General features: G+C 40.6%; 1 protein-coding gene across 1 annotated transcript; it reads right to left on the minus strand.

The window, feature by feature from the left end:
• Nucleotides 1-709: 709 nt before the first annotated feature.
• C3H12orf75 (chromosome 3 C12orf75 homolog) lies at nucleotides 710-19,904 on the minus strand. Its single transcript, XM_071550053.1, has 7 exons — nucleotides 19,679-19,904; nucleotides 12,563-12,587; nucleotides 9,416-9,484; nucleotides 6,281-6,316; nucleotides 5,194-5,283; nucleotides 4,372-4,412; nucleotides 710-1,811 (listed from the first exon to the last, which is right to left on the minus strand). The coding sequence occupies exons 1-7, from the start codon at nucleotides 19,902-19,904 to the stop codon at nucleotides 1,765-1,767; spliced, it is 534 nt and encodes a 177-aa protein (XP_071406154.1). The 3' UTR covers nucleotides 710-1,764.
• Nucleotides 19,905-20,480: the final 576 nt, after the last annotated feature.

Below are 20,480 nucleotides of genomic sequence, written 5' to 3' on the forward strand. Positions count from 1 at the left end.
TCCTCTGAACTACACTAGGATGTGGATGGCACACACAAGATGGGCAGTATCTCTGTCTGGACTAACCAGATACCAAGAAGTCAGGCCCTTACAACAGAGCTCCAGGTCCTGCATTAAGAAGAAAGCAATATAAATGCACTGTCTCACCAGCATAATTCAGTTGTCTTTGAGGAAATAGTTTGTATTAGACTAAAATTTGCAATGCAAGATATTTTGATTGTTTTTCAGCTAATCACAAGCCATAATTTCAAACCTATGGTTTCATACTCCAGAAGTTTCAAGATTCACTTCTCTGAGTTACTTGAATTCAAGCTTAATATTTCTGGGCTGTCAAAGAATCTCAGATTGGAGATTTCTGAGATTACTAAGCCAGAATTCTGTCTTTGCTGAACTATTTTCTCTGGCTCCCCAGCTCTGTCTGGAGAAAGTGACAACTGCAAAGGAAATGGTAGTACAGCCCCAATATTTAAAAGTTTCCTCTTCATACCCAATCATTTAAACCAAAATATATTTATTAATAATACCTCTGTCATTCAGTGGCTCCTTGTGTTCTGTTCTTAGTTCTCACATTGAACCCCCATTTGAGTGCCTAAATATTCTCCAAGGATGCCACCAAATGCACAGCTGGTATATAGGGTTTCTGTTCCTCCTCTAAGAGAAATATCCCTTGATTGGAAGTTTTGAATAAGCAGATACACTCATTTCTCCGTAACATATCATGTGCTTTTATTAACAAAGGCTGCTCACCACAGAGGAATTTTGATGAGCAGAAAATCAGTTCTCTCAGTGGGATTTGGCCAAGACAGGATATAGTGTCCTGTCAAGCAGTTTCTAGATCTTGTCCTTGGGAAAACAAAAGACAAGAGTCTGCAAAATGAAGACAAGGGCATGGCCCTACCTACTTAGTTTGAAGGGTACAGGCACATATAGCACAAATAAATGTGTATCTATTTTAGAGACTCCAGTCCACAATGCCAAACATTTGTCAGTTGATCAGTAAGCTTTTGAGACTAAACGATGCAGAGGAAGAAAAATATTAAGAAACAAGTGTACCTCCCACACATTCAGAGGATGAAACATTAAAAGACCAGTTCTGCAAAGTGCTCCAAGCTTCCCTGTAGCTCTATGCAGCAAAAACAAGCAATGACAAACCAAGAAAAGTACCCTTTGCAACTGTCCTTCCACCAACTGGTGGGAACTACTTGTTGGCAATCACTTCTTTTTTTCCTCTGCCCACACATGGGTTCAGATGTCAGTAGCAAAACAAGTGATGTTTGGGTTCAGCCCTGTCCACCTTTTTGATGATTCTTCCTAGCAACCGAAGGATAGAAGTGGACAAACAACTGGGTTGATTACTGGCATCTGTTGTTGGCTTTTTGAGCACAAGCTGAACAATGATGTATCCTAGGATGACTGGTGTTTTTTCTGCTTTGGAAAAGGTGATCGTGATCAGGTCAGGCATGGGCCTAATTGCTTTGTACTAAATAAACTTGTGCTGTGCAAACCATTTAGACCATTTGTGGAACAAGTGAAGTGGAAACTATACCCTTATCCTATGGTAAGCAGGTGGGAAGCAAGCCGGCACGTTTATTACTCAGTGCTACCTGAGTTCTCATCAGCTTGGCTTGCAAGAACAAGACTCTGCAGATAAAATCAACAGACATTCATTCATACTGAGATATTTTAACACCACATCTTAATCTTCAAGCTTATTTCATCTTGGTTTGAGGCCGAAGGGGTCAAGAATGAGATGCATATTTGTCTTCAGGAGCTGGAAGCCTGAAATCGTTGATAACCCAAGCAGCAGATTTCTAGAGAATAGCAATAAATAATGTCACAAATACTTAAAAGAGGACAAGCAAGGAATATTTTTAAAGATCTACTTTTGCAAGCCTCACATCAAACTACCACTATTTAAAAGTCAAAGCTGCAAGTTACTGGAAATCATAGTCAAAGGTTGTTCATTGGTCACAATCAATATCAGTTAAATGTGCAGGAATTTCATGGTTCACAGGGGTTTACTTCTTTATGTTCAGATTTTCTGGTTTTTTTTTCTTTTATTTTAAAAGTGCTCATTAATCTACAGTAATATATTAATGTGGTGTGGTTGGGCTTTTTTTGTTTATTTGTTTGCTTAAAGTGTATGGCATGCCATATCCCATTAAAAAAAGTTTTACTAGAGAATTTAATAATTTAAATACTTGTTCAGTCATATGGAAATGTACAATCTGTTTTACGTTCTGTGAGAAACTTATAGTTGCTATTAACTTCATGAACTTTAAAACCTCAACAATTTGCTAAAGTGAAACACTCATTCTGTATCAATTTGCCCTACTGGAGATGCTTAGGGTTGAGTCAGAGATACAAAAATCTAATAGTGATCCAAAATCCTCTAAAGGTCAGGAGGATGAAGCACTGGAGTTTAGTCCCACTACCTCTGAAAATACCACCACTTAATCCTTATGCAAGGACATGTCATTATAACATTGCAGAGAATGGAACACAGAAGAATTCAGTTCATTAGTATTTTTTACATGTAATGCTTTATAAAAGAGATATAGCTGGAGAAAAATATAAACAGACGCAAATATTATGATGCAGTACATTCTTCTTATTGAAATAAATCTCCTTGAGCTGTATCTTTTTAAAAGGTGAAAATTAAACACTAGTATTTGTCTCACTGTATAAAAGTGACAGTAGTAATTATAAAGAACCTGATGATCTTATGCTTATTTCACCCTATTCTTAAGTTTTCACAGCAAAAATATTAAATTTTGCAATATTACCAAAAAGATGCAAACCTGTCAAATATATTACTCTGAAGTAAATTAACAATTAATTTACAGGAACCTACCATAGGAACTATTGAGTGGGCAGTAGTGATGGGTTTCTATATAAAATCTATCAAAAATTGTTGGAGGAAATATATGAAGCGTAGCTGATAGCTGATGAAATCTGCAATATGGCCACAGAGAAATAAGTTGCAGATCATCAAAGTTAGCTCTTGTGCAGAAACACCCACCATGAGTTCACTATGTCATTTTTCACTGGAGAACAGCAGGAGTTTTCCATAATGCAACCATCACAGGAAACTGATTCAACACTGTACTTTAAGCTTTACCCGTAGTTGGAATTTGCAACAGTTTAGACTTTTTGGTGCTCTGATCTTTCTTGCTCTCCAGAAGGCTATGTAAATATAAAAATCTTCAGCATAAAGACAGCTCTCTCTAAAGCACTGGCAACTGGTTTGAGCAGACTGTTCAAAAAAAAAAAAAGAAAACAAGAAAGAAAATACATAAACCAGAGAACTAGGTCATCACTAGAAGGTGAGACATTTGTAGTCTATGACTTGCAGACACACAGGCATGTAAATTTGTGGCACTCAGAGAACCCTTCTCAGATTTAAAGCTGCTCATCTGTGTAAGACTTGAGTCAGCAGCCAAGCTCTGATCTTGCATAAGCGAAGGCAAAGTGCACTTTCAACTATTCTAAATAGCAAAAATGTCAAGTGATTGATGCTACTCAACCTCAGGCATTTAACTAAAGCACCTAAACTAACTCAGGCTCTATTCATAAACCATAGATGGAAAGCTGCAACTTGAAGAAGGTGTTTCAGCCTTGCCCTGGTCAAGGGTGATGGTGTTTCTAGCTGAGACATTTCAGCCAAATTACTGAAATTAGATATCAAGACCAACTGAAGGTCCTCCTGCTTAAGACTGCTCCTAGAAAAGCTTTAACTATTCATGTGATTAAAGACAATATAAGAGTGCTCTGCTCTACTAGGCCTGTATCCAGCACTGGGACCAGCCAAAACTGTTTCTGTCTCTTCACCTAAATTAGGAAAGGACTCTGCTTCTTATGGAAATTGTTGACAGCTTTATAATTTCCTGCTCCCCACTGGCTAGACATCAAAACAGCTCCCTATCAAAAATCATCAATGTTTACTTAGTTCAAATTCTGAACAGAAACTTAGCTTCTTTCACTTTTCTGCAGACATGAACTTACAAAGGACTTCTTTTCAGTTAGCTTTTCAAAACCCTTAAGTCAGGAGAAGAGGCTATAAATTGTCAGTGCCTTATTTTATCTGGTGGGAAAGGAAACCCTCATAGATTCTACCCTAGCTAAAGGAAAGCTCCAGTACATTACTTAGTGAGTGACATGCTTTGGTCATCAAAGCCCTCCTCAAAACAGAGATGTTTTTAACTGCAAACTGCTCATTCCTGGAAAACCATTTGTCTCTACAGATATGGTCTAAGCACTGCTGATGTACCTCACCTGAGAGCAGCATAGGCAGCATTGCTACCTTGTTTCCATTCAACAAATACATGCCAAGCACATAATGCACATAATGTTAATTAAGACATACTCTACCTCCAGCTGTTTGCATCTTGATGTATTTAGTTCCTTCTAATCTTAATGAGAAAACAAAAGATAAAGATGGTTAAAACATTGTAGCATATCACTAATTTAGAATACCATTTTTAAAAAAAACCTATGCAACAAAGATAGTACTGTTCCAAAATCAGCTACTATTAATTTGGTTAATAATGTTACTGGTTTTCATTTTCTTGTTTTGCAGCAAATTTTAGAAGCACCAGTCAGTTACTAAACTCCATGCTGTGCATGTGTGACAGCAGCAATTGCTGTATTAAATCAAAAGAATATTACATTATTTCATAATCATAGGTTTATGACTTTTCTATTAAGTATCCATAAATGTAAAGCTTTTTCCCAACTGCCCAAAAATATATCATGGAAAAGAAACAGTTTCTGCTGGCTTTCACATAAGAACAGAAACAAACCTGAAAGGAAGCACTTACTGTTATTACTGGAATTCACCACAATGCAAGTAAATATCTTCAAAACTAAAAATAGCACTGAGGCTCTACAAGTGCATCTATCATAGCCTCCTAGTCCTAACAGGGTTTTGTTTTCTTTCAATTCACAAAGCACTCAGAGCGAGAGAAGCTGTTCTGAAGACAATGTACCCTACTGTCAGCATCTGCTCCAGGATCCTTCTGCAAAAGCGTGTTAAAATTGAAATAAAGGGGAACAATCACTTTCGCAATTATAAATAGGCCCACTGCCTTAAGAGGCTCCAAGGCTAGCCAGCCTATCTGAAATAATAATTGCTTTTAAAGGACATTCTAGATAATATTAACCATAGAGAGCAGAAGAAATGCAATACCCAACCTGTCAATACCTTTCGGTGCAGCTTTCGTCTGACTGGAGACCATGGCAGCTGCATCTGATGGCAGGCCAACATAGACACCACCATAGTTCCTGGTTTAAAGAAACAGATAAGGAAACATCAGAGCTTAATTGTCACACTTCTCCCTATAATGGCAACATCACCCCGCAGCATCACAAAGGCCATGGATGGTCAGTGAGATGAGCAGCTCTGCACAAGTTTCCACAGAGGAGCCCTCCTTTTCCCATGAACATGGGAGAAGTGCATATTAAGTGCCACGTGCTTGTTAATATGGTGTCAAGCAAAAAGAACCAAAAAACCTTGAGGCCACATCTTACTCTTATTTGGGACTAAAGCCTGTGAAAGGAGCTTTTTTTTTCACTCAAGTTTCTGATATTTATCATTAAATCACAACTGTCTTGTGACAATAAACCCCACATGCCCAGCTTCTTCTAGACACTGAATATATTCAACTGAGGACAGTGCTAATCTCATACCAGTGTCTGACACTGGACCACCAAAGCACTCACTTCAAACAAAAATTAAACAGCATTTTGACTTCATTAATAAGTAGGACCTGCTTCCACCTGCTTAGGGTCACACTGACTGCTTAAGAGCCTCTGCTGTGCCTGGTGTTACTTGCAGAGGCTCCCACTACACTGCTCTGCCCCATTAGGGGTCAAATTAATCACACCTGCTTCAGCTCCTGGGGCTCTGAGTTGATTTCTAATTTATTTGATGATAGACTCATACTTTCTTCAACTTCCAGCCCTGCAGAGATCTCCCACAAGTGTTAATGGCATCTTCTGTGGCAGAGTTGGTGTGAAGGTAGAAGCCACTGGCCTTTATCCAGCACATCACCTACAGCTGTGAGATAATGTGCTCTTTCTGCCACAAAGTTCCCATCTCCCCAGCTCAGCAACAGGATGGGTGGACTCATCAATACCAGGCTCTGTGTGAGATTTCCTCCTCTCTTTTATTTTTTTCTTTGCTTTGTGTTGGTAGGAATTAGGAAGGAAGGATGAACACAAGCTGGCAACACTTACTGCAGCCTATTGCAAATAAAGCCAGCTTCAGGTGAGTACCTACCTCCTTTTGTCATCATCTGATACAGATTCTTCTGCTCTGCAACATCAAAAGATACAAAGCACATTAGCAGATTGATTCTTTCGAGTGCTCTGTGACCATCTAGGTAGATACAGGAGTAAGAGAAGAAGGGGATTATTACTGACCCCAGTTTAATTCAGGTCATCTCCCATTCAATAAAGTACTCACACATGGACAGAAAGAGTGTCAATTTTCCAATCTAATGTACGGAAGAAAGAAAGGATTGAGAATAAATGCAGCTTACTTGTCATGACCTCTACCAGTGATGCCTGAAAGTAGATTTGGGAGCTGAAAGAGGTAAATTAACACTTTTCCTGAATGAGTCCTCACACTGCTTCACACTGAACAGAAACAAGCCTGGCATGCTATTCCCGCAAAAGAGGACTGGGAGGGAATGGGTGTCCCTGCTGGAATGGGAGTTAGGATGAAGAGAGAGAAACTTTCACAGCAGAAGTCCAAAGAGCTGCTACAGGGCCTCTCTATAGAATGAGATACTGCAATTCCTGAATTCTGTTGCTTGCAAACCAAATGACTATTATTAATCCCTTATAAATGGGCAATTACCTCTCTTTTATCTTTAGAGTAAAATCATGAGTCAGTCTGTAGATCCACAGGGAGTCACAGAGGTTGAATTCCCACCACTGAAATACTATCCAATGTAGCTGAACCAGAGCAGGGAGTAAAGTAATCAGCATTGATGTGAAGGTAAATGTAGTATGGGAAGTATAAAAAATTTATTCTTACTCCCTCAGGGTATAGTGCCTGTGCTGCAGTCTGTGTATCATTATCAGTCTCCACACAAATCACTCATCCACCTTTGATTAAATATTTGGATTTTGAGCTCTGCTTGCATGGCTGGGGATGGGTGGAGCAGCAGCTGCACTTTAGCTTGATCTGTAACCTACCAACCTAGTAATAAAAATAGATGCAAGATAACTTGAGTGCCCTTCAAGTCCCCAGACATCCTTTATGCCTTCCCTACTGCTGAGGGCAATTGTGACAACTGCCCAAGAAGGAATCATGCACTGCAGCAGCTCAGGGAGCCATGAAATATGGCCACAGTGGTGCCCCAGGGAAGGCTGCAAAGAGCAAAGGTGCACCATGATCCAAGGAGGGCTCTGCTGTAGAAATGGTCATGCACAGGCTCTTCATCCAGATATCCTCACTTGAATATTCCCATTGAAGGACTAATTGCCTGGATTGTGGGAGCAAAGCAAAGATACTCCCTCATCATGAGCTGATCCATGCATTTCTGATCTGAGAGCTGGCCTCTACCCAGCATTAGGGCTAAATCTGTACTGTAGCCTGAAAAGACATTTCTGAACTATGACCTTGAACAATAATGTACAATTTTCTTACTGTAATTTATTTATTCTAAAAGGTTGATGTGCCCACTGTCAAATCCTTGGGGCTGTATGCCCTTATCGGCCCATAAAGTCAATGGGATTTTAGTCTGAAGTGATTTTAGTTTGTAGCAAGATGAAGTCTTAAATGCAAGAAAAATACTCTTAAAACTCACTCAGCTCTCTTTTGCAAGGGTAGCAAACACCTTACAAATACTGCTACAAGTTGGAAATTTTCTTACATCTACCTTTTTTCTAAGTGGCAGAACATTACCAACTATCCTTTCTGCATCAGCACAATGAATAAGGGTACACAGGTCCTTTTAATAGTAGAGGTTTGGGATAAATCTAATCATGCTGCAATTTTGCTAAATGATATCCAGAGCATAGCACTGAGCCTTCTCATCTGCTGTCTTTGTCTATATCTTAGCACTCAAGAGAGACTTAGCAATAAAGTCTTCATTCGTGGCCTTCCTGCCATCCCTCCCTGGAAGAGCTAGTGCCATTTCAGAAACCATTTTCCATCTCCTGTGACCCCATGAGTCACCTTAAAATCCTTATGTACACAGACAGAAGAATGCAGAGACAATTTTCCTTGAATTTTGTGAAGCTGCTCTGTCCTAGTGTGGGCCAATTTCTCCTGAAGAAAATGGAAAGCCTGTGTATATCACTGGGTAGAAATAAGGATGTATTTTTAGGAAAATAAACACAATAACCAAACATTACTTTAAGAAAGGGACTTCTAGTGCCAAAAGATCACAATCATTTCTGTTGAAATAACTGAATGTGTCACAGGATCGATTTTCTCATACAACTGGAAACATTTTCTATAATCCAGATTAACTACCATCCAGAGAAAAGAATCTTTTAAAAGCCCTGCAACTTCATGCAGTTTGAAGCCCCTAAAATAGAGTTGCAAGAGTAATAATCAATATTGTCCAACAGGAAATTAATGTTTAAAAAAAATTCTACTAGGCAAGAGGGCTTTTTCTTCTGTTCCAGAAATGTTTGGTAATGGGGCATCACTGACCATTACTGTCATTCTCTCATCAAAACAAATTATTCAGGTCTATGATTAAACAGATAAGAGGTTTTTTTAAACATTTTGCTCTCTTCCTTTCCTCTTAATAGCTATAAATCAAAGTCTAATTTTGCAATACCTTTTCCTTCAAATACGCAACAGCAAAAATGATCTGAGATTGTACAGACCACAGCTCTTGGGCTTGGTAATGATTGGGTGCAAACTATTGTGGTCCTGCCGGGAAAAAGGAAGTGAGCAGAGAAAGAAGGAATCTGGAAGTGTGAGAGGGGAAAGAAAGAAAAGTTCTGGTGATGGCACTTCAGGAAAAAGCCATTTTCCACACCTTTTAGGGACTCCCTTCCAAGCAACATGGGAAGGAGTGCTGCTCCAATTTATTTATTACACATATTCACACACCTCTTCCCTTCACACACTGTGGCTCAAGGCCCCCTCTTGAAAGGTGCCCACTAATTTCACATGTTCAAATGAGTGCTGAGCCACTGTGGCAGCTGCTGCTTCTGTGCCCAGGCTTGGTGAACACAGGTGGCTCTGCGGAGCAGAGCTACAATGGCAACACTCAACCACACGGAAACGAGAATGGAAAGAAGAAACTTTGGTTTTGGCAGTGCTCCCATTGCCACATCCCCTGGACTCACAGAAAGGGTATGCAATACAGGAGTTCAGCAGTCCTTCAGGGAAAGCAAGCTAGGATAGCTTTTCTGCACCAGGAATATACAGCAAAAGGAACTTAACAGTCCAATGTGCTTTGTGCTGATCTGCTGCTGTGTCGCTGCCTCTTCCCTCAGATGTTGTTGGCATCTTCTGCAGAGGAACCGAGAGCATGGCTTTCAGCTGGTAGCATAGGTGGAGTCCTGTAGCCAGATTTAACAGCAAATCCACATAACAGAATTCTATTTTCAGCTGAGTAAGTGTTTCTTTTGGTAGGGTTTTGTCTGTCCCAAGAGGCTTCCTGTCATCCAAAGTCTGAAAAACACTCTTGGTTCAACTGTCAGCTTTTACAGCCATCAGTCCTATGTCCACTTGATGGTAAAAGACACTGCCATTTCTCACATGATGTTTTAAATATCAAAGACAGGCATTCACATTAATTTGTTCAATCCACATTTTTCTTGCCTCACCTTTTAGGGCTCTGTTTGTGCTGACCATTATACAGACTCTTTCTAGCTGTCCTCAGTAGTCCCACCAGAAATGACTCACTAAACTTTGCACAAGTGACAGACAAGTACTCTTCAGATTCTCATTGTTTCTTGGGAAAAAGGGGCTGTCATTTGTATTTGATGGATTTCCTCCCAATATTTTAAAACAGGCTTGAATTGCTGTGTCCTTTTCTTCCTAGTGTTACTAATCATCCTTCAGACTTAGCCACGCTCCGAGTACCACAGGCATTGCAATACTTTGCAGCACATACTTTACCCTTGCTATGTCTAAGTTCTTCCAGTTAGCAGCGAGGTACTTTTCCTTATTAGTGGGGCAGGAGCACAGGCTGAAGCTGGCTGACAGATTCTGGCTTGGAGCACACAAGGGAGATATGTTTTCAGACTATATGTCCTTCTTGTCACCACACAAACCTCAGTCTCACAGAACTCTGCATAGGAAGATCATATCATCATCCCTATCCTACTGGTGGAGAAACTCCAGGACCAGAGGGCAAAGCACCTTCCCTGCAGTCACCTAAGAGGGCTCAGAGCAGGATCCAGCCCAGCCTCCTTCCACCTGGCTGCTCACTCCAGGAGATGCTGATGCCTTGGCAATGAGTCACAGTCAAGAAATGAGAAATCTCTTGACTAGATTCTGTATCAAAAAGCATGCTGTAAGTAAGGACACACTTAAATGCTTTTCTGAATCAGAATAGGTATGACTGAAACCTCATGGCAAAAAATAATGTGGGATTTTTTTAAGAGAAACTTTTAATCTTTAGCAGATGAAAGTAAAAAGGTGTAAAATAAAACCTTTTGTGAATCTCTATTATTAGTTAATATACATCTGCTTTGTTCATTTCTATGAAACCAAAACAATTTTTCTGGTATTTTACTTCCTTCATAAATATCTGCTGTGAAATATTAGAATGACTGATTTTGGGCTTCTGGCTCATCACGGCTATTCCTGATTGGCAGATCTGTGTTTTTCATGCCTGATGAGAAGGTTCAACCATGCTGTTACTGACACAGGCAGTTTGGCTGGCTCCACTAATCTTAATCTGAATGAGTACCCTGAGCTTAGCTGTGTTGGCTAGAGCATAGTGCTATATAACACAAAGGCCCATAAATCCCTGTATGGGCAAGGCATTTAAATGCTGGACTTTGATGATCCTTGTGGGTCTCTTCCAACTCAGAATATTCTGTGAAATTTCTGAGTTCTGAGAGTAATGGCTCCAGGATTCACTCCTTCACTTTGTTGAAGACTGCACTAGTAAATAATTTTTTTCTAAATTATCTCAATACTCTTTTGAAACATGATAGATTATCTTACACCAGTAAGTAGGATGCTCACATTTTAAGTCCTGAAGCCTGGCCCTATAAATGCTTACACACCTGAAAACACAGTTCTATATATCCCCATATCTTAAAACACAGAAACATGCCAACTATATTCATAATTTAACAGTGTTTTTGATTTTGAATTTTAAAACTACTAATGAGCAAAGAGAGGGACGCAGTTCTAAGTCAGTCCTTAAAACATCTAAATTAACAATAAAAAAAGGCCTTAATATAAATTAAATCAGTGGGTTTATGTATCTAGAAGTACTGAGGGCATGGATGCTGCAGGCTGCATCAAGAGGATGCTCCTGACATGATTGCCTTCTATAATTTATTTATTATTATCTGGCACTGCAAACCCAGAAAACAGACCACACAGGTAACACAGACCTCAAGAGTATCTGTGACAAGTGTTCATCAGCCAAGTGACACCTGTTGTTAGTTCTCGGCCATGCTCTGTAACAGCAAGGACAAGCCTGTTGTTAAGCTCTTCTCTCCACTTGTTTATCTGACTCAACATCTGTCTAATTACAGTAGTTATTCTAGTGAAGTAAATAGAAGAAATGTTCCTATTGCATAACATAACAATCTTTCCCAGGTCCCTCAGTGCAAACTCCAGTGGAAAATGCCAATTAAATGAAATAGAAGAAGACAAGACCTCGGGAGGAGTTTTTTAATGTTTCCTTTGATAGAAAAAATAAATTTATGGCTGAATAAAGCTTTTCCTGTACATTTCTGCTCCAGCAAGTGAAAAATGGGCTGAGAAAAGTTGATTTTTCACTGCTGCTTTTCTGAAAACTTGAAGCTGGCACAAGGCAAAAGGACAACAGAGGTTCAGACCTTGCACATGTAAAGAAAAACAGGATGGGTAGGGCTGCCCTCTGCTACCCAAGTGTCAAAAGGATAGATAGTATCTTTAATGCAGAGAACATCTAGAGAAGGTGGGTACTGAGAAAAGGAAGTTGGATGGGTTACTGGGTCTCATGCAAAGAGGGGAAATTTGTCTCAGTGGCTCTTTAAATCTCTCACTGGGCCTAGTGGAAATTTAAGTGGTTACTTCATACAATTATGAGGCCTTTGGAAAAAGGTGTACTGGCACATGATGGGGGAAAGCAGCCTGAAGTAGCATGACCACCTCTGCTAGACAACTATCTCAACAGAAGCAGACAAAAGACATTTCTGCTGGAGAAATAACAAGGGGAGAAATCTGTAGAAAAAGTAAACAAGACAAGATGTTGTTTTGTGGAGATGGAAGCTGTCACTAAAGACAGTAAACATCTGGTTCTGTTGATTATATGTTAGGAGCCAGATGAATCATGCATGACTAAAGTATAAGGCTAGTAGGACTGAAAATAAGCCCAGAGTAACATACTTGAAACAGAAGAGTAGAGTAAGTACTTACACATCTTTAGTAGTCCCTGTAGAACCTGGAGGGAAAAAAAAGTACATTTTTACCAAATAATGGCATAATCCTCTAAACCTACCAATAGCACAGTAAGCATTTCTCTGTCTTTCTGTCCTAAACAATGCAAAACTAGCAACAGAACTTTGCTGTTGTCAGAGAAGACATTTCTCATGATTGTTCAGTTTCTCCTTAATGAAAGTCCATACTATCCCCAAAGTCCATCACACTTAGACCTCGGCCAGAGCCTCAGTGTGTCACAATGATGCTGCTGTGGACCAGTGCCTGGTACAGTCAGTCAAGATGAGAGCAACATAAACCAAAACTAATCTTTCTGAATTTTAAATGCTTTATTTTGCTCAGTCTTCTGGTGGTTTTGTCTGCTACAAAGTTGCTACAATTAACCAAGCAGTTACTCCCGAATGTCTGCTTATTTTGCCATTTGATGCAGTCGTAGACTTGGCACCACATGTGTAAAATGCTGCTTCGTTCTTCTTGCCAAATAAACAAAGTTTTATAAAATGATCAGACAGAACTAATATAAACCTTGGGACACAATTCATTCAAAGCCCCAGACTTCTAAAAAGATCAACCATCCCTTAATTGATCTTGCTGTTTAACAAAAGAACCCCAAAAAGACAAAAGCTACCACCAGCCTGCCAGTGATTTTTTTTTTTTGGTGGCTCGGATGCTTCTTGCTGGGAGAGAAACATCACTGAAGTATCAACTCTTTCCTGTTTCTCCCAAGTTATAAATGCCAAGTAGCTCTTGCTGGTATATAATTCAGCTCAGTAATGAGCAAGTTATCCTTTCTATTAATTACACAAGCTCGGGCAGACATTAGAAAAACCTTTCACTTCTCCTTTCCTCTTAGTATTTAGCTGGAATAGGTGATCTGAGCTCACCCAGAAGAAACTCCAGTTGCCAATTCAAAAGATTTTATGAGTTTAGAAGAAGATTGGGGTTTTTGTCAGCCATGGTACTTCATTTCTTGGCAACCTTTTTTTTTTTCCTGGGCTAAAAAATATACATAAATAGCAAACACCTTTTATCTCTCTCTGAAGTGCAAGAATATGCCTTCTGCATTCTTACTTTAAATGAAAAGAGGAAGAAACAGTCCTACAAGGCTTCCCAGCTCTCTATACCTGAATGGATATCCTGAATTGCAGGAAACATCACCCTTTACAGCTAACTGCTGAACGTAGTATCATTCCCATGTCCTGTGACTTGACTACCCCTCCTTTTCCCAGCAACAACATAGAGTAGACTTACATAAGACTGTACACATTTCTTCTGTTAGTCTTGTTTCCAGAATCAGCAAAATCTCAGTACAGCTACAAGTACCAGCAGAAACTCTTAATTAAGTTCGAGGGGGTATCTCTATTCACAATAAGCTCAGGCCCTTGCTTTAAAACTTTATGCTACCAGGCAGCCTTCTGAGACTTTTTGACTTTAAAGGCATGTCTATAAAGCACTACATGTAAACCTTTCAAATTCACTGTGTCCAGGTGTAAGGCTGACCTTGCCATGCTGCACGGAAACTCAATCTCAGCCGACGAAGGGGGACATTTTCTGCTACCAAGGCTAGTTCATTTAGAGTCAGCTCAGTTATGTCCCTCCAGGGTACCCCCCAGGACATTTAGATGGAGCCTTTGAATCAGAAACACATCAGACAACCTGTGTTTTGAAAAGACTAACTCCATAGCTGGATTTTTATTGTTTTTCCAGAAGAAACTATTCCTGTGATGTGCCTATTCAGCACCAGAGTTGTGACTTTTATTTTCTTAATCTAAGCTCACTGCAATCAAACTCGGTTTATCCAGAAAAGGTTTATGGTCTTTTGCCAAGACTTTTCTAAGGTCTCAGCACTTCAGACCCCCATTTGAAAAACTAATGCCTCCCTTGCAGGAAGTATATGAAAAGTGTTTAAAACACAGACTGACACCTTAAGCTGAGTGAGAAGAACTGTGTGCCTACAGTACTGCTAACACTTCCCAGAGGTCATACTCAAGTTCCAGTCAATCACCAGGCACACCTCAAGGCCATGCCCATGTTCAATGCCATCCCTGCCTTCAGTGCATTATGGTACACATACTTTCTCACTCTGGGGACAGCAGATACCACTCAGATGCATCAACCTGGGCTTTGTGGAGAGCTGAATGTAGCTGTACAGCTACAAACCTGTGTCTGGCAATGTGCCACTAGCATTCACACATGGCAGCACTTGCTTCCCTTGAATATCAGCAAGGGCACCACTGCCGAAAAATCACTGCAGCATTTTAAATGCATTTCACACAAAACCATTGAGAACTAGGTAAGATAAAAACAAATCCTCTTTTAAGAGATCATTTTTACTTTTATAATAAATAAATACATATAATAAGAAACACACTGTTTTCTACTCTTTTATAAGCACAACAAACCAGTTTATCCTCCCTTTCATTGATGGGATTCTATTGATTTCAGTGGTGTTATTTCTCATTTTCACTAGCAAAAGTGAAACAAGTGTTTAGTTCAAATTCACTTAAGTACCACTAAGGTACCTGACTATATGTTTGAAAGTATTTCCAGTTCAGAAAGGAATTTCTTCCTGCAAGAGTTCTGAGCTTGCAAATGAACATAATTTTATTTCAGTGACTCAAAAAAAATCTCTATGTAAAAACTTCTCAGGTTTTCTTTGTTAGGGAGCCTGAACAGTCCCTACACATAGATATTGTTTAACAAGGAACCCAATAACATCTCAGCTCATGTTCATGTTTGTTTATAAAGTACAATCTGTTCACCCTCAGTCCATTACATCACTGACATATTTGTCTAACTCTTGCATGTTTAGTGAGCAGCACATAATTTTATAGCTACTCAAGTTCCTCCTGCCAGAAGTTCAGCCAAAGAATCTTGTTTACTATTGATCCACAAACACTGTATAGCTGTTCCACAGCAGCAAGACTCAGTGCTCTCATAGACATCTCATGCTGTTTTAGATATATGACTTGAGAAAGCTTGTCCATTTTTTTCCATTATATCAGTTAGGCCTAAAAAAAGGCAGCACTTGTCCCTAAAAAACTTGTCTTGATAGGATCTTGTTAATTTGGTTTTCCAAAACCTGCCTAATCTCAGCAACAGATTGAAGAGCAGCCAGGAAGCTGCATCCACAAAAAACAGGCAGTACTGAATTGTCCTGAATGACCTCTCTGCTCACACCATCTACGCAGCAGGACCGCGGGTGCATTTTGGAGTTTTAAAGCTGCAGAAGGAGGAGTACAACCTGCAGAATAACCGAGGCCTGTGCAGCCCCATACTGCTCTAAGCCCAAGTGATTACAGAAGAAAAATACTCTGCCTGGAGTAGTAGGACTGTGATCCCTCAAAAAACCCCATAGCATTTAAACAGTCTCAAATCAAGAACAAGAACGTCTTCCAAAGCATCTTCCATTCAGTGAGAGGAGGTTTTGAACCTTCAAAACAACAGCAGCTTGCTATCTGCAACTGTGGGATTTCAGTAATTGCGGAAAAAGATTGCAAAAGATTGCTGAAAAACAAATGCAAAAGATTGCTGAAAAACATTGATAGCCACAGACAATAGCTCTGTGTTGAGAAATGTATCATGAATGAAGGTGAAAGACAAAAGTTTCAAAAAAACATAAAAAGCATGAGAGGCAACTACCCACATGAATAAAATCATGAATACAAAAAAATGCTCATATCTGACTTAAAATCAAAGTACAAAACATTTTCCCATTGTTTTTAATTACAACTTTCCTACAATATCTTCTTGTACATACTTCAAATTGTTGCAGAAACCAAATAAACCCCTTCAAAATTACACATACATCTATGCAACTGTTATGATTACAAATAATTTTCCAATGTAAGCTCTTTTCTGATGTGCTCCAAAAGTCAGCAATATGGAATCAAGTCCTAACATCAATGAATTCATTCTATTTATAACCCACTGTAACTAAGGACAGAATTATACCAATTTACTTCAAATTGATTACTTCTTCAGCTCATCAGGTGGGAGTTCTGTACACAGACTTGACCTAATCAATAGAATGGCAGGACGATTTCCTGGGCATACCAACAAGCCTGAAGTTAATAAATCTGTTTAAACTTGGTGTGAAAGTTCTCCATCATAACTCAACTGTATTTTAAGCTTTCCACAGAACAACAGCTTCTCTGTATATTTAAACTAAGGCTACACTGACAGCCTCCAATGAGTATCATAATTTAAGGTGCTGTCATTGCTACTACAGCACATACAGAATGGAGGAGGCAATTAAAAATTGTTAGTGAAGCAACACTAAAATCTAGAACTCGGGGGGGGGGGGAAGGTAATTAAAATTTAGGAGTATATTTTTGAAAGAAAAAAAAAAAAAGAACTATTTTTGAGCTTCTAAAATACCAGAAAATAACATGAAAGAAGGATATGTAAAATGAGGTAGCAAAACATAAGGAAAATAGTCAAGTTGGGAAATTTTTAAAAAATAAGCATAATCCATAGTTGGCACACAAACTGGACAGGTGATTTAAGAAGGCTGTGTATACATCCATTTACTTGGATAACTGAAGTTGACATTTCTCAATTCAGGAGCCTTTTGCTGCTGCCTAATGCTCTGGGAAGAACATTTAAACTCTGGGAGTTACATTGGTGTTCTGGAGTACCACAGACAGAAATGTTATTTTAGATTACGTCTTATTAGTTTAGATCTTACAGACCATAGGGCTGGTAACTCCTCTGATGTCATTCTAGCCATGCAACAGAGGATAATATGATTAGCCGAACTATCACTGTATATACATCTGCTTAGGAGAAATCAAGCCAGGCTACAACAGGAATTTTATCAGAGTATGAAAATGGGGACTGGTGTAACACATTTAATGTATTCTGTCAATACAATGTTATCCTTAGTCTTATGATATGACAGAGTGTTGCAGGTTAATTACATGTTATATACCTTTAGCTTTGACATTACTGACTGCAGAATAATCATAACTTTAGCACTAAAGATGTAGTCATGCTGTGCACACCACAAAATTAATTTGTATTTACACAGTATTCACATCTTTTGGTAAAATAGCGAGTGGTACTTTCCTTACAAGCTTGAGGATTCAGAGTAAAACCAGTACATCTGCTCCTTCTCCCATATAAAATAATTGTAATTAGACACACTTTTTAAGGAATGCTAAATGAAGCAAATACATAGTAGATATCTGACATCTTACTTTTATTACCAGTTTGTTATTTTAAGACCATAGACTGCACAGGGTACTTCCTGACTGACTGTGGTGAAAGTGAAAAGAGAACTGGACTTTTCAGAGCTGCATTTGCTTTGGAAGGGTCTATTAGTGCAACAGTAATAATTTAATTATACTAATGGTGTATTTTACATGGCATTTTTTTCACCTGCACTAAGCACTGGAGATCTGTGGGCTATTTCTAAAGAGCATACAAAAGGTTGCAAAAAATGCAAATTCAAATATATTATAAATAACAGTATAATTAAGTTTAACTGTTAAGGGCGTCATACTTTCATTAAAATTCTTTATTTATCTACAAGCCAAAACCTGAAAATAACTGCCTTTTACACAACAGGGCAAATTAAGAAACCTTTTTGTTCAAAGTAATTTGCTAAATAAAACTACTGTCAGAGTTATTTCATTTGACATTTACCTGTTTGTACCCTGGTACAAGTTCCACAGGGTGACCAGATCAACATTCATTAGAAACTATCACAAATGGGCTAATAATGAACTGAAAAAATTTCTCTGAACTTCTCTGAAGCTTGCACTGATGCTTTTACTCAGGAAGCAAAAATGGGATGGGAACAAGCATCACCCCAGTGGTATGAAGCTAGACTGGTCATATACAGAAAGAACTTCCACTCACCTCAATGCAGGAATCAACTAATGGGAGAGGCTTAATTAGTGCAAATAGGACAGCTCTAATAGAAGCACTAAAATTTCAAGCAAATTCATACAGTGCATTCTTTATGGATGAAAGAGGCCTCTGATAGATACACATGATACCTAAAACCTAATTTATAATCATGAATATAAATCAAGTAAGCAATAATGGCAGAAAAGCCATTCTTCTGGGAGCATGAAGTGCAGAGTTTAACAGGTAAGTCAGCAACACACCACACAAACAAACACACATGTACAACTTGCACAAGGTACCATCATTCACACTCACAGGCATGCCCAAGTCAGGACTAGCACCACACAAGACACACAAGCTCTGGACAAAGTGAGTAAAAACAGGGAGAGACGGAGATCCAGTAATTCTACCTGGTCCAGCCACTACTTTGCTGGGTATTTTCAAGAGGTTATGAAGCTCACAAGTGCATCTGAAAGACTTAATACAGATACTGGAACAGGTGGCAATGTTTGTCAAGTGCAGTTAGGATGAAAAATGGTTGAGAGATGCTCATATTATAATTACATGGTGAAGGTCCACTTATCAGTTTCCAGGTACTTTCCTTTTCTGCGGGGGCTGAGGGGAGGAAGAGTACAACAGCACCATCTTGTCAGATCTTATCTCTTTTGAAAATAGCAATGAACAAATAAGGGAGCCGGCTGGACGCACCAGTCAGCGGTTCACATTAATATGCATGAACCTCTACCATGGAATATCCTCCAACTTCTCCGACAAGCAAAGGAGAAGATGTGGCACAAATTCATGTCAGAAGTGGCATTCGTGGCCTTATAGGGAAGCAAAGAGGATGGAGCTTACACCCCGGGCGGGATCCTTACGTCCAGTTCCCGGCCTGGGCTCTCCGTGCCTTGGGCAGCTCCTTTCGAAGGTGGTGATCCTGGTGACAACCGGGCACGAGAACGCCGCCGGTGTCCGCGGCAGGCCACATCACCCTCTGTTCCCGGGCAAATGGATCAAGCTCGGAAAAGGAAGATGCTCTTGCAAGAGGGCGGACAGCGATACCCGCGGCTCGGACGGGCATCCCCCAAACCGGCGTCTGCAGCCCCACCGCGGGCGGGTGTGTACCCGCCGCGACCCGCAGCCCCCCGACCCGCAGGGCTGCCCAAGGCGGGGATGCTCACATAGCCGCCCGCCCACCCAGCCCAGCCCGGCCCGGCCCGGCCCGGTCCGGCGCCGCCCTACCTCGCCCGCCCGCGCCGCCGGCCGTGGAGTTGCCGCAGCCCATGGGCGCTGCCCTGCCCGGCGCCGCGCCCGCCGGTGCGGTGCGGTGCGGTGCGGTGCGGTGCGGTGCGGTGCGGTGCGGCGACGGGAGGCAGCCAGCGGCGGGCGGAGCCGGGTGGGAGATAAAGCCGCGGGGACCCCTCCTCCTCCTCTTCCTCCTCCTCCTCCTCCTCCACTCCCCACCCATCGCTCGGGAAACCGCCAGTCCCGGGCGCCGCCGCCCGGCCCCAGCCCCAGCCCCGGCCACTCACCGCACCCCTTCACCGCACCCCTTCACCGCACCCCTTCACCGTACCACCAGTTCGGCCCCGAGGAAAGCCACCGCCCGCCTCCCGGGCTTTCCTCTCGTCCGGCTGGGCTGGAGCTGTGAAGCTGGAGACAGGGCTCAGCCCAGCCACAAGCCTGCAGGAATCCTAAGGACCCCTGCCCAGAGCCCTCCCGGGCAGTGCAGATGCTCCTTGGCTTACGCCTTGCAAGGGAGCTTTGGGTCACCCCTCTTTCACCACAGGAAACGGCTGCAAATATTACATCTGCTATCAATAACATCCCATTCACTATTTTAGGCAAATATTTATTGGTTGGTTTTGGTATTTCTCTTCTTACAGGAAACATGGTAGTGAAACTGAAGACCCACTGGGTAGATAAGAGCTACAGATTTGTTTTTCCTAATTAATATCAAGAGCACCGAGAAATGGGCAGGTTTACAAATTCTGCAAACAGACATTTTCATTCAACAATTGCATAATTTACCAAAAAGAGTATG

This window comes from Pithys albifrons, chromosome 3 (genome assembly GCF_047495875.1).
Source record: "Pithys albifrons albifrons isolate INPA30051 chromosome 3, PitAlb_v1, whole genome shotgun sequence".
Lineage (NCBI taxonomy): Eukaryota > Metazoa > Chordata > Aves > Passeriformes > Thamnophilidae > Pithys > Pithys albifrons.